The following is a 17,897-nucleotide window of genomic DNA, read 5'->3' on the forward strand; positions in this document are numbered from 1 at the left end:
TATAATTTGCAAAACATACGCACATTCTACGGGCAGTAGGGAAAACATAAACTCATACAAATACCCGCCGACAATCTAATTCAAGTTTAGTCTGATGACGATTGCTTGTGTTGCGATCAAAACGTCGTGATATTGTTCTTGTTTTTATTTTTTTCTACCTAGGTGGCTTTACCGAAAGACCCAAAGAATACGAATTCCTGCAGTCACGAAAGCTTTAAGTCAAGCTTTAGTCTGATGACCCACACACCAACTATCTGGTTTATAATGTATACGTGTGACTGCTGCCGTGGTGTATCTATGTTGAACTTCTTTTGCACTGTACGTAGCCAACCGTGCTAATTAATCGGAGGTGTAATGGCTCGCGCTCCGGACTTGCAACCCAAGGGTCGTTGTTTCAATCCGCCACCGCAGCAGTTGAAACAAATGGATGAAGTTTCTTAAAATCCCCCCCCTGACCCCTCTGTCCACCGAGCTGTACGACTGCACCACAGTTAGTCTAACGGCAGGTCACGTGTGGTGGGTTAAAGTGTGGGTACTTCCACCGGCTTCCTCGAGCTCCCCGAAGCGGTGGTGTGAGCAGGTAATTGCAGCAAGGCACCTTCACGAGGAGTTTGTCTACCATCACACGACCAGAGACCAACGGCGGCCCCTTTGTTGTCCGATTCCAATTAAGCTGTGACTGACGGCTTGCCAAGACGATGATGAAAGCCCATTCCGCAAAAAAAGTGTCAAATCCGGGTCATGCCTCTGTTTGCTGCTGGGAATCACACTGGGAATCTAAAGTATAAATAAACACACAGAGCGGAGCGCTATGGTGGCTTCATTGATGTGTGAAATGTTGTTTTGTGCATTTTCAAGGAAAAGGTGTTCTAAGGCCTCGGCATCCACGGTAAAACCCCAAGAGAGCACTGTTTACATTGAGCTAATGTTTTGGCAAGAGGTGGCTTTTCTTTTACAAAATGGAAGGCAAATTATAACCTTCATGGCCCCACAGCAATTCACTCTGAAAATTGATTTTTTTGTTACATCTTTTTGTTTGTCCGCTTTTTTCTATATATTTTTCGACGATCGCAGGATTGCAAAATATCATAATAAGAAGAAGACGTTACTGGACATGAAATGCAATGTTTACCTAACTGCCGCTTTCATAACAATGAATGTAATCCTGATAAGATGTGCAGGTCATTCGCATGCACACAGGTGAACAAATATCCCAGGGGATGAAGCAATTTTCCACAGCTCCACCCACGGGGTTGGTTATTTCCATACTGTAGTAAACGGTATAGAACCGGCCAGTTGGGTCAGCGGGAGTGGCTCACAATGAGGTCACAAGTATAAGCCCTGGTTGGGGGGGCTGACATAGCCCATCACTCCCCATAACCCCCCACCCGCAGTATCGATCAAATAAGTACGACTTTGTGGGGACACATATTGGATGGACAACAACATTTCGAGTGTGTTGTTCATAAACATGGAAGGAACCGGAAATAGAGGAAGACTTAACTTAAGAGATAGTGGTTCCAGAAATAAGTGCACTATTTGAGCATCTTGGCACGAGACAGAGGAAAGTTGAAATAAATTCCGAAATGTGCAGTGGACACCTGAGGGCTATTTGCCCATGGATCGTGATTATGATGAGAATTCCTTTGTGGGGATGTCAACAGGTTTTATTTATTGACAGGCATGCCTCTGCCACAGGATTGTGTACTTTTCACCACTGTCGCAGCGTCATTAGCATAAAATGATCACTCCCTTGATGCTCATTTCAGCAGGAAATCACATTAACTTTTTTAGCAGTACCAACAGCAGCATATCTCGTATGTATGCATGCTAAAATGTTAATAATTAATTCACAAATGTCACGATACAATATTGCATTTATTCAACAATTTACCTCTGTTAACCTGGATAGTTGGTTATTATACATGTATAATACATTGTAATAATAGCACAATGTAACAGTATTTAAATGTTATTTCGACACCACACTGGCCCGGATGTATTCCACCGATGGTGCAGCGGGATGAGATGGGAAAACTGCAGCCTTACTGATTGGCTTATTGTATTCCACCAGCCATTCAGAAAGCGCAGACTTTATTTCGTGTCGATTTCCTGCCGTAGCTTTGTATGGAGCTAATCAAGGTATACCCAGAAGAAGATAAGGGATCCGGACACACCCACGCTCAGCCACACAATATCCCACCATGGTGGTGGTGGGGTGGTGAACACGCAACCGCTAAAAAGTTTTTTCCAATGCAGGGAGTTTAACGACGCAATGGAGCGCCCATACTTCTATATTCACAGTTTGTTCCCAATATACGTACTGGCCATGGCCATTCATTTAAAAAAAATGTATGAAGTATTTTTAAAATAAATTATGCCCCCACCCCTCCACCCCCCTTTTCCCACCTCTCAACTGTTTATTTTAAGAAGTCATCACAGCAACAAACCCTGTAAAATCTCAACAATGAGCCCTGTAAATAAGGCTGCCAACGACCAGTAATGTCTGGCGGTGCGTTTATTATTGGAATGTACCACCCATCGGAAATGTGAATTAAGAAAATCTTAAAAAAATAAATTACGCCTTCCTGGCCAATGCGTATGCGTAGTGATAACGTGTATTAGGGGACTGAAATGTGTTATTTTTCCTCAGCATAAGCTTCACTTGAGTCTCAAAACTAATTTCCATTGTTATCTCCCACGCGCGTGTAGCTTTTCGACATGTACTGTACTCTGTTTGCCTCCCAAATGCAATCACTCATGATAAATGGCACTGGCCAAGGCCAACCAATGCAGAACAATATTGTTCTTTTTCCATATTGTTACGCTATGCCTTCAAATATTTGGTCAATTCCTTCCGAGTATTTGTGCCTGCTGTATGAATAAACCGGAGTGCCCAGAGAAAAGCCCCACCTCTGAGGGGTGGACTCTCAAACACAATGTTTTATTTTTTACCTACGTGACGTTACCGAATAGAACCAAAGAGTATGGATCCTTGCAGTCACGAAAGCTTCAAATCTAGAATCAAATCTAGAAACAATAACACACTGCCTATAGTGACTCCCACAGGCACCTCGCTGTCATTGAAGTTGAATGTCTTAAGCAGGCATAATCACCATAAATGTGCCCTATTTTATTGGACCTCAGAAGCTAAGCAAGTATGTACCACCCATTGGAAATGTGAATTAAGAAAATCTTTTTAAAAAATTACGCCTTCCTGGTCATACTTGGATGGGTGACCACCAGAGCCCTATCAGGCGTTATAGGTGTGGGGCTTCAAGGTGGCCAGGAGACAGGTGTATAACAATTCGTTGTTAAATCTATCTGTATGGACCTTGTAGTGTTATCGCCTCTTTCGCATTGATTTTCTCCAGGTACTAAAATGCCTTCTTCGTGAAGCCCACTCACTATTGGAACTGGCCAAATATCCCAATGCAGGACCCCAAAGTATCAAAAGTTTTGATACTCAGTGAGGCTCGCCTATAGAATGAATTAGCATTGCTATTATTATTCCAGGATTTGTGATCCACCGACCTTGCGTAATTATTCCCCACTCCTGGCAAGCTGCTTTGGGAAACTAAGGAGTTGGGCCCACAGGTTTGAGGGAGTGCAACGTAGGGATAAGATCATGGCTGACGGTGCACGTGATGAAATAGGGATTTAAATAATTATTTAATTGTTACCAATTCACGTGGTGAAAGTCACTAATAATAAATAGGATAACATTTCCGAAAGGGAGCATAACAACATGGGTATATCTCAAGGCTTATCGCAAAAAAAAGCAAATTCTAAATATTCTAAATATAGCTTGAGATTTGGAGGACTCAGAGGAGAACCTTTGGCAGGTGCAACCTACGATACATTTTTTGCGTAGACATGGTTAAGAATGTGGTTTGGGAAAGGAAAACGCTGCCGGTTGAATGACTCAATCTCAGCCCTGCACAATCTTAAAGAGTGGCAAGAATAAGTGTCACGTTATTATTCGTTGCTTCAATCTGAAGAAAACATAACAATTTTCAAAAGCAATGACACATTTGTAGCCAATGGTACATAATAAAATAACTTAGTGTGTTACACATGAAGAAAGGAATATCCTTGGATGTTTGGAAAATAATATTCACCGGTGTCTCAAGTGGGAAATCGATTTCTGCATTTTCTGTTCTCGATGTTGAACTATTAATAATAAGTGTTGACAACGTTTCAAACTAAAAAAAATCATAAGCAAGTAATTTACAGCCCTCTTTTGTCAATGCACCGCTGCAGAAAGGCCTACCAATGCCATGTTGTTTGTTTGACCATACTTCACAATGCTGCTGTGTGCAGATTGGTAAATTGGTAAATAGGGAGGGTGGGGGTGCACAGGACCAGCTCAGATATCGTTCACCACCGATGTTAGCTGTGACCAAGCATCAAACTCGATGTCAACGGATTGATAGCGTAGAGGTAGTGCACTAACCACTGCGCCACCGATCCCATCCCCTGATAATCACAATGACCGTATTTTAATATTGTTCACGTTTGGGATGTCTGACATCAAAGCCGTGGCACACAGGAAACTAACTGTGTACACGGAGGTGGGGCCGCTATTCCTGTTACCACGTCTAGTTGAATTAGCTGAATTAGCAGTGCGATAATGAACAAAAACAAACACCTTTCACTAGTATAATGATGAGGATGATGTTTTAAATGTTGTAATTCGGACATCTGAAAATGGATATCTCTCGCGAACAATCGCAACCAAATAATTACTCGATTTAAAATGTTTCTTGCTCTGCACGTCACGTCAACTGAGAACTTACGTTTTTTGGAAGGGGGATGATTTTTTGCGTAACGGATTTTTGGTTATTGCCGATCCCCTCTGCTACTTTTGATCCTTGTGTTCACAAAAAACGCAATTGAAAATATGTTTCGAAAAAAATCTAAGAATAGTTTTATTATTTTCTGGGTGGGGGGGGGGGAGTTAAAACTGACAACGTAAAGTAACGTAGAAATTTGCCAAAATCAAGTTTCTCGTCGGTGCATACTACCTGTCTGTGACGCGTAGTTCAGAAACATCGTCATTCAATACAAATATATACTGTAACAGAGAACTGAAAAGTGAGCAAAGAATTTGCATAAGGTGGCGGTGGCTTGGAGGGGCTTACACCCAGCAGCGGATTGATCATGGCTGATGATGACGAAATTAAGAGCATAATATACTTGTAGAAGATATATGTGTAACACAGTATGCACATTTGTGTAATATTCAGATGCTGGAAACAATTGCTAGCATTTTTCAATCTGAAAAACACCATAAGATCCTAGCTATAAACGTGATGCACTTTTGATCTGCTGTAGCCATCACGTAATTGGCTTTTTGTCAATATTTCCATTGGTCCGAGTCGAACACATAAAGCATGATTTCCGGAGCCGCAACTGTGCGCGTGTGTATGGCTGTGTCTACCGTGTTACCTGCCTGCCACCACAACCCTCCCGAGCCAACCACGCACAAACACAAACACGCAAGCGCCTTAGGCCAATGACCTTGGCAAGACTCACGTTAGCATTTAAATTAGACGGCTTTCAATATTCTGATTGTGTGTCGCAGATTCCATAAAGATGAAACGGCGAATGCTCTCATTTGCATCCCAACAGTCAAACAGAGGAACGAATGAGCGGTCCCGATATTCAAAGCAGCATTAGAGATTCTCAACCAGACCATCACATGGTGATACTTCCGGGAGGTCTAGCTGCATCATTGCTACTTAAAGCACACAATTTTCATAGACGCGAGTGAAGTTTGTGGACCTGTGCGATTTTTTTAGGGCATTTTAGAATCCACGTAAGAAAACACTTGTGAATTGTTGTTGAATTTGATTGGAACCCCCCCCCTCCACTCTGTGGAAATTGTTCAAATATATCGTTTCTTGGCTCATAAAAATACATCCATTCATTTTTAGATCAAATAAGCAGGACATAAAATATGCCACACGCACACAGAGTATTTCTTTTGTTTAAAAGTAGCTTGTTCTGTAAAAAAATATTTCAGGCTTTTTTTGTATTCACCACATTTATAAAAAAAATTTGCTGTAAGGATTTTTTAAATCTTCTTTAGATAATGCAAGCAAGTGGGTCCCCTCTCTAAGTACATTATCGAGAGAAACATTGATTCTGCAATACCTTCGCTGGTGAAGGCGGCCCACTCTAAATCATTAAGACGGCTGTTAATGCGAACGGCTACACTCTCACACCTTTCCGCTAAACAGTCGTAGGTGACTATTTAAGCCATCGGCAGTCTTGGTGATGGACTGCCCCATTGCTAAGCGCACTGCTCGTAAGAACATCACGACGATGGCTCTCACATTAACCAGAATGAGCACACCCAGAGTTTTTAAAATGTATTTATTGACCAGCTGCCTCGTCTCATTGGGTGTTTTTAAACGTCGAGTGTGCTCACAGTTGCTGAGTACAGGTCCATAGGCCCCCAACATGCCAAATGGCCAGTAACAAACAGCACTATTGAAGGCTTACTTGAAAAGAGTTAATGTTTCTTGAACTGAGCATGGTATAATAACTTGGCAAAAAGGGACGATAGGGGGCAAATGTAGTGGTACATGATTTTAAAAACCTGTATCAGATCAGTAAACGGGTATTTTCTCAAGCATTTCTAAACTAAAACATGAACAAACGACTCATTTGGCATCTTATCTTATATATATGAACAATAGCGTACGTAAAATAAAGTATCCATTAGCCTCATCAGTTTTCTGCAAGCCCTTTGAGCTGCTATGACCAAAGCAGTTAAAGCACCAACCACCGACCTTCTATGCCTAATCAGGGTGGGACGATTCACTCTGCCATGGCAATTCAGATTCGCGATTCTATTTTAGAATCAATGCTTTTTTTTTACATTGCTGCAAACAGTAGCCCCCCTCCACAGGCTGCAGGGGTGATGTGAACTAATTATATTCAGCAAGTACGAATCTAAGCAACAACACCTTTTACACATACGATTCGATATGTGCATCATCATCACGCGCTTCAGAATCGGTAATGAGAAGCCAATATACTGTTCCACCCCCATTGCTAAGCTGCACTGTTTATAGCCTTCAAGTACTCTAAATAAAACATGCATTATGCTTATGAGTATCTAGATTTTTTTTATCATTCAAATCCATGCTAATGTGGCTATGTACGTGAGTTACACCGACTAGCTATCAAAGCAAATATATTTGGTAAGGACCCCCTTGAAGTTCTGGAGGCTTAACCCCTAGAATCACACGGCCTGGGTCACCCTCGCAAATTGAGGCAACGCGTCTCAAATGGGATAGCGACTGACCGACCAAGTTGAATACTGCGGGTCTATTAATGCATGTACATTGAACTTCTTTCGCAACCGTACGTAGCAAACTATAATCATCGGAGGTTGCGGGGGAAGGACAACAAGCTAAACACGACGGGTGTGTATCAGCCGTGAAATATGGGTGATGTCCGTTTCAAAAGCAAACCTTACAGATCCTGTGACTTAACTTGATGCCGAGTCGCTCTGTTCGAATTTAGCAGCACCATTCTGAAGAAAAGTTTCCTGGATAAACAAGTGTAATCATCATAATAATCATAATAATAAATACAGACCAAGGCCTCAAGCCAGTTTGGTCAAGGTCTGCATGTGCAGGCCACGGAGAAAATCTAATCAATGAGTACAACCACAATAACTGACCTATAGCGAGCGCCTGATCACATTAGCTAAATGCATAATGCATGAGAAGGGACACAAGGGGGGACAAGAGGCAAAGCTATTCCTGTAAACTCTTGTCAAATCAATTTATCCATTTTCCCGGAGACAAACAGCAGCCAAATTGATTTTGCAAAACAATTACGAGAGCCCACGTAGGCCCTCTTGCTCCCCTGATTGAGCAGTTCACGTAACAAATTACAATGGGATACACTAGTGGCAACGTTTTAAAATTGCATTAAATTTCCATTTAGTAATAATTATTCTCATATTTCCCACAGTGTATGTATATTTACTTCATACACTACCTCTGACCAAATAACCCGGAATGTACTCGACCTCGGAAGTTAAGCAGGCTGTAGCCTGGATAGCTCTTGGATGGGTGACCACTACTGTGCAGAAAAAGGTGTCGTGGGCAGTGGAGGGCGGCGTAGGAAAATCCACTGTTGCTCTTCACGCACCCCACCTTCACCAACCCAGGCCGACCGGCGTGGTGAAGGATGGTCAAATATCCCTCGTGGCCCGAGGCACATCGTCCAGCAGGGGATTGCCAAAAAAATGGGCGTTCATGCAAATAAAAACGTAAATATTTTAACTGCACATCTATAAGCGTTGGCAGACGCAGAGGGTTAGTTATCAATTTAGACTCGGCCTTGATGCAGCAATGTAATTGTTTGCCCTTGGGAAATGTCGGTGCATTTACTCTCTCTCTCTGTAACAGTGATAATCGTCCCAGGAGTAGTGCTCAACAGATGACAATTTGTGCGCACGGATGTCAGGGGCTCTGCCTCGATGGGTTTCAGTTAAACAGGGAGTGTTTTGTTCATTTACTGCATGGGGATATTGGATACGAGTGTTTTGTATTTGTTTGTGTGTTCTGTATATATCTGTTAATTTATTCTGAATATTTGTAATTACGGGGCCCCGGTTACATGCTAATGAAGAAGGATTTCCAAGAAAACATTTCCAGCAATGGCCAAAGGCCACATGGGAAGAGCAGGCAGTTAAGAGGCAAGCTCAGTAGTTTCTGTGGGGCTAAATATTGATTTTGTTGGCGAAGGCTGGAACCTGTTTACTGTTGGCCAATTGAACAACATAAACTTAAATCCTGAATCCTGACACTGGCTTTAAGAAACAACCTAAAGTAACTCACAGATGCACGCTGATTCATCGGTCATGAGATCGTTAAGAGCACCTATAAAAATGAATTTCACCGCTGAAAGCTCAATGTGCAATCTCAGAGGCCGATTCCGATGTGATGTATACACAACAACACATTCTGTAACACTTTTTTAAGAGTAATTGTCATTCCCGTGCAAAGAAATGCTTGTGGACCAAGGGAGTGCTCATTTTTCACATCTACCTCTGAATACGTGACATTCAGGGCATAGAGGCACCCTAAGCTAAGGATCATAACAAAAAAACTGGCCATTATCAACATGCAGCCTTACAGGCACCCCCAAGGTTGACAGTTGAAAGTTATTCCAATGTTCTCTAAAACCTGCTTTTAAACAACTCATATTTATTTTAATTCAATAAATAAAAGCCACAAAAGCCAATATGTCTGGCTCACCAATGGCAAAAAAAATGTTCCATAACTGTGATAACATTTTTACATTTAAGTCTCGTTTCTATTACAAGCCTTTTAGTCGTCTGGGAGTAAGTACTTGATGTGAGATATCTTTGTGCATACAAAAAAAATCCTCTCGTGTCATATTATACACAAACAGCATGGCTCTTCTGTTCACAATGCCTTTTAGCACAGGCGTATATATATATTATCTCCGGCAGAAATCTCAGCAGGAGATGAAATAAGACTCACACATTGTGCTCACAGCAACGGTTTTCTGTCACATTAAGTTGGGACCTGAGAACTCATCAGCTGGATGGATTACAGGTCTAAGTTTCAACTCCGGGATACACCTGGCAATCAATTGATGAATCGGTTCGGGGAAAAATGTGAAGCCCAGAGGCAATGAGACAATGGGGCCAACGCTTCCACTGAACGGAAAGCTGCATCAAGAATTCCTTGTACAATTTTAATTTTCGTACCTTTAGCCTTTTCCTGGAGACAACTTCAACGATGTGTCAATATAACATGGACACCTTTCAGAAACTATCTCTCTTTGAATGCGTTAAATAAACATGGATGTAACATTTTTTTTTTACATAAGACAGAAATTGTGAAAATGTGATTTTTTTCCATAAAAAATGTCACATTCGAATTTCGGTCTAAATCATGAAATAATTTGTATCCTTAATAGGCTATTAAAACACACTAATAGTGTAGCAATGGTGGTAGATTTTTAGCAATCCGTTTCCCTTAAAGAATTGTGAATAATGACCCATTCATTCTACGTGGTCCACTAGCAACATCAAACATCCCTTAATTAAAGAATACTATGTGACCACCATTACACCACTGTGACCTTTCACCATAGGCGAGCCATACCAGTCAACAATGCATGAATGAGCTTCACATTAAATTGGGCTACAGGAAAACCATAGCGAGGCAAACATGGCAAAAAGACACAGGTGCATGAAATGCGGTCAAAGGTGAGTGCCATAGCATCAACATCACATCATCGTAGAGACGCACTGTACTGAATTACACCAAAAGTAACATTCCCGCTTGTGAACAGAAAACCAAAGGAAAACACGGGGACATGATCTCACTTTTATATAGAGCACCTAATTTATTGTGCTACAACCACAAAGGACCATTGCCCAGGGATTACTGTTGTGCCTTTTCCATTTTATTTCAAGCATGCTTGAGGTTTTAACGACTGTGCGGTGCTTGTGGTGTTTACCACGTATTTAAACACCTGCACATGGTGTGACAGAAGGCCAGTAATAAATTATCCCTTTGCATACTTAACCATGCTCTGCAATCGTTACTGTTTATAACCCACACCTGCAGTTGTATAACAATAATAATCACAAGACCCTTTAGCCAGGAAATCCTCTCTGAGTCTCAGAGCCCCTTTTCAGCAGAGCCCTGAATTTGAAATGTTGGCCAATGCCATTAGTGAGAGCCTTGCACATGTGAAGGGAAACTTGCGTACCAAGAGAAACCCCAAGAATCTACTGCTGTACTGTCATCTCAAGACAACCTTGCCAAGAGGCGGTCATCACCTTGTCTGCATGCTCTGTCAAAGTGTAATTTAGCAATACGAACGAGACATGACAAACGGTGGGTGATAATAACACATTCTCTGTTTGCACAGCAGCGTGACATGCTTGACACTGATCCCTCATTTGAGTCATTTCTGCAATGCTTGGACGCCTATGTTTGCTCATGCAAAGCTCTGGCTGCCACGCGTAACATTTACAAATGGCCTGCCCTGCCAAATTGTCACGGCACGTGGGTACGAACCGTGACCATCAATCCCAAACTACATTTCTCCACCACTGGGCCCAAAACGGTGAGAAAATTATCTACTACGCACTGTATTGTGGTTCAATAATGAGCCTTCAGTCCAGCCTCGAACATTTATCAAAAACCATTAGATTTTTTTTTGTAGTGAAAGGATACACAGAGACGTACTTTTTCACTTTTTTTCTTCTTCTCCCGTTGGATTCTAATCTTAACTAACCGCATAATGCCATCTTGACATTTGGGAAATTGCATGACCTTCCCATGCTTTTAAGTCACAAATGCCAGTGTGGCACAAATGGGTTGCACAGAACTCAATTCCAACGAGGACGTGGGATAATTTCCATTGAACATCAATCGCTTCTGCAATAAACAACTCTTTTTAATCTGCTTGGCAATGGGACCGTATTTTATTCCTTGAAATTGCCCGGTCCTGACTTTCTCACCAAAGACATTTTGTGGAGCTGACAAATGACGCTCTCTAAAGACAACGGCTTTGATCACAAGTCTGCAGGTTTTGAAGGACCCAAAGGAACACATTTAAAGTGTTATATGTTTGTCTTGTTCTTCGAAATGCTGTCAGTCTGCGGTATTTCAGATGTGAGCAATCAATGGCTGCTTTTTCATCTACATTTTTTGTAATAAAATCGAATTAAAAGTTGTGCGCATCTCTTTTAATTTATATTGCTGTATCGCGGAAGCCAAAGCAAATGTAAGCAGAACCTCATTGTATTTCCACATATATATTTTAGTCCCTCAGCCTATTGTCTTTCCAGACCAATATTATTGAGCAGCATTCATTTAAGCCAATAAAATCTGGACTGGTTTTCACATTTTTAGGTCTCATCAGCAGAGTCAAAATAGAATCAAAATATTCTTTCGGTAAAGTCACGTAGATAGAAAAATAATAAAAAATAATTTTAAAAAATCACGACATTTCGATCGCAACACAAGCAATCGTCCTCAGGTGAAAAAATATAATTCACCTGAGGACGATTGCTTGTGTTGAGATTGAAAAGGCGTGATTTTTTTTATTAATTATTATTTTTCTATCTATGTGACTTTACCAAAAAACCCAAAGACTATCTATGTGACTTTACCGAAAGACTCTTAGAATATGAATTCCTGCAGTCACGAAAGCTTTAAGTCAAGAAATATAATATTTACTGTATTGATACTGGAGGAATCCGATGAACTATAAAGCTCTTTTTCACAGATATCCAGTTGGTCAAAAAGCTTATAACAGAGAGCTCAATAAAAAGGACCATTTCTCAAAAAGTCACATAGATAGAAAAGAAAAATAATAATATAAAACTACAATAAAATAAAAGCAAAAAACCCACGACGTTTCGACCTCAACACAAGCGGTCTTCATCATGTGTCCTCTTTAAGGCAGTGTTATTGACGGACGTGTTGAGTTTTTGTTACTCCTACCACATAAAAGGTTATTCATTAAGAAATGGTCAGCGGTCACTGTGCACAATCGCATCGTCTTGGCCCTCAGTCTCCGACGGTACTCACCCTGCCCCCGACGTTTTCGCTCCTTGACCTCGTGGTAGTCGGGCCTCCTGTTCCAGTTGGGGCTATAGATACCGGAGGGATCTGTACAAATTACAAACACACAACAGTCGCTTTAATGTCACTGGGATTGGTTAATCACGTTGATTGCACTCCCAGCAAAGGGCTCAATTGTGTACGAATACATTTGAAGGTATTGGCAGATGGTACATTTAGCAATGGGAAGGTTAAACCTCCAGCTATGAGGGACATTAAATATACTATCGGTCAGTTCACCAACTTTCAGTTAAATAAACGAATTAAGAGACTGAATGACAAAAATGGTCCAGAGTGTGATTGTATTGAACCAATGCTGCTGATACGATGGAATCCTAGAAGGTCAAGCACCTGAGTGAATGTCTAAAAAATACATTAATATTTTAAGCTAAGAGGGAGGTCAATAACATGTATACCACTTTGTAGCAAGTCAACGGACAGGCCTCTGCCAAGAGAATGTGGAACTTCCACCACTAGTATGACATTACTCGTTTGAAGAGAGAGACAATTCTACGTTAAGTTACGGTACATAAAAAAGATTCTGATGAAAAGTAAGTTTCAAATTTTGAGTTAGAGTTTATCTTATTTGTTACATGTGTAGTGATATACACACGGATGATCTCGTTAAGCCAGTTGCCCCGCTATTTTACAAGAGAAACCCATGGTGCCGTGATCACTTGAGCAACAAAAACCAAAGACAAAAACCATCGACGTCGCAAAGAACGAGTACGGGGTCCTTCAGCAATATTGCATAACTCACAGACGGGGGAGTTTCTGCAGTCAATGTTACATGACTAGCACGAAGAATAAAGTAAGCTGATAATATTCACTGTGTGATTTATGTGGGGCGCATTTGCGCCTCAAAGTTAACGACACGGAACGAAGTATTATATCACGGGGACAGGACCAGCTCAGAAAAATCAAGCTTTTAGTTTTTAAGCCCCGACGAAGCACTCAACGCTGATGGAAAAGTTTGATGCGTGTTTAATATAAACAAATGTGCCATTTCTGTAAGTGGAAATTAAACTTGGTGTTCTATGCGTTTGCTTGATAATTTCTCTGGCAAGGCTTGGCTAGTTACAAACGGGAAAATATAACCCGTCCCCTCATTGTGTTATTTCTGCCCATCAATTATTCCGCTCTTTCTTCTGTGCCCTTTCGATCTCCTTCTAAACACTTTCTCTCATCCTCTGTCCCATCTCTCTCTCCCTCACTTCCGAGATGTCACCACGGTTATGCCACGGTTACTCTGGGAAGCACCGGGTCACTTGCAAGATGTGCACTTCAGTTCTTTACATCTCTTTATACCAGTGTTTAAAAATATAAATTTTAAAAAGGAAATATATAACAATGCTTGTTTAAATTTTGATTTAAAGCTTTCGTGACTGCAGCGATTCATATTCTTGGTTCTTTCGGTAAAGTCACGTAGAAGGGAAACAATAAAATAATAAAAATAAGAAACAATAAAATTCTCACGACGTTTCGACTGCAACACAAGCAATCATCATCAGGTGTGAAAACCACAACAAGAATTTTTTTTTCAAATTTTTATTATTTTATTGTTTCCCTTCTACGTGACTTTACCGAAAGAACCAAGAATATAATGCTTGTTTACTCAGGAAGCACACCCTGCTACTGGAGGTTCTGCGTTTGCTTAGCGAGGCCACACTGTCGTTATAACCCAGTCGTGGTCTCTTTTACGTTTTCTATCTCTACAGAGTAACACTTCAACGCATCGCGCAATAGAATGCTGGTCTTAACAAACAGTGAATGTCCCAACGCACACTCATAAAACCACTCGAGCACCGAACACTGTGCATTTAATAGTTATTAAAATGGTTTCTGTAAGTGAAAACATATCGTTATCTTTTAATTGGATGACAATAGCAAAATGGAATGAAGAATCTCAAATATATATGTGAAACGAGCATGTCCACCCCCACATTTGTTACGATTTTAAATTTAGATAGCGTACAATATCTGTGAAATAATTGTGACGTATGACGTATATCATGGGTAGGCAAATGATTCACAACTGCATAAATTAAATCATTTAATTAAAGACTATGAAATAATTTTAAGTGTCATTTTCATTGCATCATTGGCACTGTTCCTTTCTTTATTTGCCTCATTGATGAACTTTCATTATCTCAATTACTCTAAATTTAACATGGGCAAATTATTTGCGTATGATTGCATACATTTTTATTAATCTAAACTCTCCCGGACGACTCGATGCGGGTACTGTGAGCGTAAGAATCAAGTTTAATCGATAAATCAATGCTTTATTTCAGGGGCCAGTTTCTCTATCAGGACAACCACTGTGGACTTGCTCATTCTCCTTCATTGTCTGGATCTTCCCTCCCACCAGTCACCTACAATGCACAGGGCTTGAGTAAAGTCACACATCCATTTTCCACCTGGTACGAGCGAGAGTGCTCGAGCCAGGACATGTCCCGACAGGAAAGAACGCCACGAAAAAGCATTTGCCAGATCTTTGTGCGGCGTGTACGACAGGGTTTGTGATGAGGGAAATAGAGATGGCAACGGTAGCTCCATATCTGCCCTGACAGATGTACATCCAGTTATTGATTTGGCAGTAAGCCACATCCTTAATTATGCACCACCGCCACTTAAGAGCCAGCCGCTTCCCTCTTGACATCAATGGAATTGAGCGCGGTGAGCATTGAAGTTAGTCAGACAGAGAGAGGCTTGCCTTGTCCCGCAAATGACTGCTACCAACAACCCACTGAGATTAAAAGGTATTTTAAAATCAGAAAAGTTAACGTCTGATAGAAAAAAAAATATCCTTTCATGTATCATGAATTAATTTTAACTGCTTTGGAAGGCCAAGATAATTAATGAGGTCCTATTCAGCACAGTCTGAACAAATAATAATGATTATTGTTTGAACTGCTAATACACTCTCAAGAGCCAGGGTTGTGGTTATCTTTAAAAAAAAATGCCTTTATCAAGCCTGTATACACTACTGTGCAAACTGTAGGTTATTAATGAGCCATTTGTTAATTCAATTCAAACCTAAAAATCGATTCTTGCATGGAACTGTGCATATAGAAATCAATCCCTTGAAATGTATGCCAATCATATGCAAATACTACATCAATTTTGCAAAGATCTGTAAATGGTAGGTTTGTAACAATGCGCTTATTCACCTGTTAAAATCGATTAGAAATTAATCAATTTAGAATTAACTTACCACCGTTCTATTCTTGCATATATCAAAAAGTTCAGAAGATAAATGGCAATGTCGAGGTCTGTTAGCTACGAGAGGTCTGTTAGCCGAGAGAGGGCTTCAGGAGAGAGCTGATGTAAATTTTGATTTAAAGCTTTCGTGACTGCGGTAATTCATATTCTTAGTTCTTTCGGTAAAGTCACGTTGAAGGGAAACAATAAAATAAAATATATATAAAACAATATATTTTATTATTTTATTGTTTCCCTTCAACGTGACTTTACCGAAAGAACTAAGAATAAGAGCTGATGTAGTTTTGCAATTCCCCCTCCGTTTGAAGGAGCGCAGAATAAAGTGGTTTACTATCAGGTCCATAGTTTGGGTTGCATGGCCACAGTCGCACTACTGTGGCTTTGTCTCTAATTTTCTATTTTTGAATGAGATGTTGCGCATCGGCCTGTTGATGTTCTAATGCCGTTGATGGTCACACCACCGGTGTCCTCGACGTTACATTGTAACGAGTAACAACAGCCTTGAGAGGCCATTGTTCATAATTTTCATGCGGCTGTGTTGACCAGCGAGGTGTTCACCCTGAGAGTACAGTTGCTGAGGATCGTGTTGATTTGGTGTAGAGGAGAATGGCATCTGATGATGTTGACCATCCTCAGCAGCAACCCATGATGCCAAACAGTCTGAGAGGCAGCAGAAATGATGGTCACACCACCGGTGTCCTCGAGGAATATTAGAGCCAGGAGGTGTTTATTCTGGACCTCTGCATTGTTCCACTCTGTTCGACAGCATTCTTCTGGATCTGGGCGAGATCCTAGGACAGTGACAGCAGAATTGCGATCCCAGGAGGGAAATCGGGACTTTCGTTAGCGGTGAGGTACATTGCAGAGGTCTCGATTGATGGGTACGCTGTCGTAGGAAAGAAAACGTGTATACTCCCTTGCAGTTTGCAAGTCTCCGCTGATATTTGATGGCCCAATGATCACCAGAACAAGGAGCCAGGGAATTGGTGTCGGGTTCATTGTTCTGGCTGTGATGCGCATCACATTATTTATTGTGCATCTAAAAGTTTTGTGTGAGATTTCCAGGACCAGGCTGGACCGCCGTACTCTGCCACTGAGTAGACTGGACAGACGTTTGCTGTGCACTGGGCTACCGCTGAAGGACACATCACGGGTGGCATCTGCTGCATGATTATTCAGGTGGAGATTGCTTGTGGTGGATTTAGAGAAATTTGGTTGGAGTCTCCAGTGACGGAAATATGCTTCCAGTTAAATGAAATCAGCTCTTCGCGTCAAGGTTTGTGCCCTGTACAGCAAGGACTATGTCATCTGCACATATGAGCTTGCCTGATGGTGTACACAGCAGGTCACATATATATCGACGTTACATTGTAACGAGTAACAAGCCTTGAGAGGCCATTGTTCATCATTTTCTTGCGGCTGTATTCACCAGCGAGGTGTTCAACCTGAGAGTACGGTTGCCGAGGATCGTGTCGATTAGGTGTAGAGGAGAATGACATCTGATAATGTTGACCATCTTCAGCAGCAGCCCATGATGCCAAACAGTCTGAGAGGCAGCAGAGCGATCAACCATTGCTGTGCCGGTCTTCTGTTGATGCTGGAAACCAGCTTCTATGGAGGGTGGTGAAGGCAATGATGTGTTCGCAGCAGCAGCTACAGGCAGTTCGAAATCCGGATTGTTCGGGAGGCAGTTGAGTATTGATCATGGAGGAAAGTCTGGGAAGCATGGAGGGATATTTGCCTATAGGTGGAGGGTGATTATCATGGCTTTCAGGGTTTCAGAATGGCAATGACTTTGGTTTGCTGCAATGGTTATGGGATTTTTCCTGCCCTGTGTATGATGGTGAAGAGGTTTTGAAAGCCATTTTTTTCATGTGTTCCCAAGTTCTTTAGGAACTCAGGAGACACAGGTCATCATATCACAGTGCTTTGTTGTATGCTGTGGTCCTGAGGGTCACTTCAGAGATGGTGGACAGTCTCATTAAATCCGTTGCTTGCAGTAGTTGGCTCAAGGTGATGGCGAGTTGT

The 17,897-nt window shown here is 41.4% G+C and overlaps 1 protein-coding gene across 2 annotated transcripts in view; it reads right to left on the reverse strand.

The window, feature by feature from the left end:
- The window catches only part of LOC116943181 (uncharacterized), a 108,342-nt gene that overhangs the window by 19,467 nt on the left and 70,978 nt on the right, over window positions 1-17,897 (reverse strand). For both annotated transcript variants that reach the window (XM_032955815.2, XM_032955813.2), the window contains one exon: window positions 12,612-12,692. In XM_032955815.2, the coding sequence (XP_032811706.2) occupies window positions 12,612-12,692 (81 nt within the window). The remainder of the gene's footprint in view (window positions 1-12,611; window positions 12,693-17,897) is intronic.

Source organism: Petromyzon marinus, chromosome 17 (genome assembly GCF_048934315.1).
Source record: "Petromyzon marinus isolate PM22_M1 ecotype Great Lakes invasive population chromosome 17, UKy_Petmar_22M1.pri1.0, whole genome shotgun sequence".
Taxonomy (NCBI): domain Eukaryota; kingdom Metazoa; phylum Chordata; class Hyperoartia; order Petromyzontiformes; family Petromyzontidae; genus Petromyzon; species Petromyzon marinus.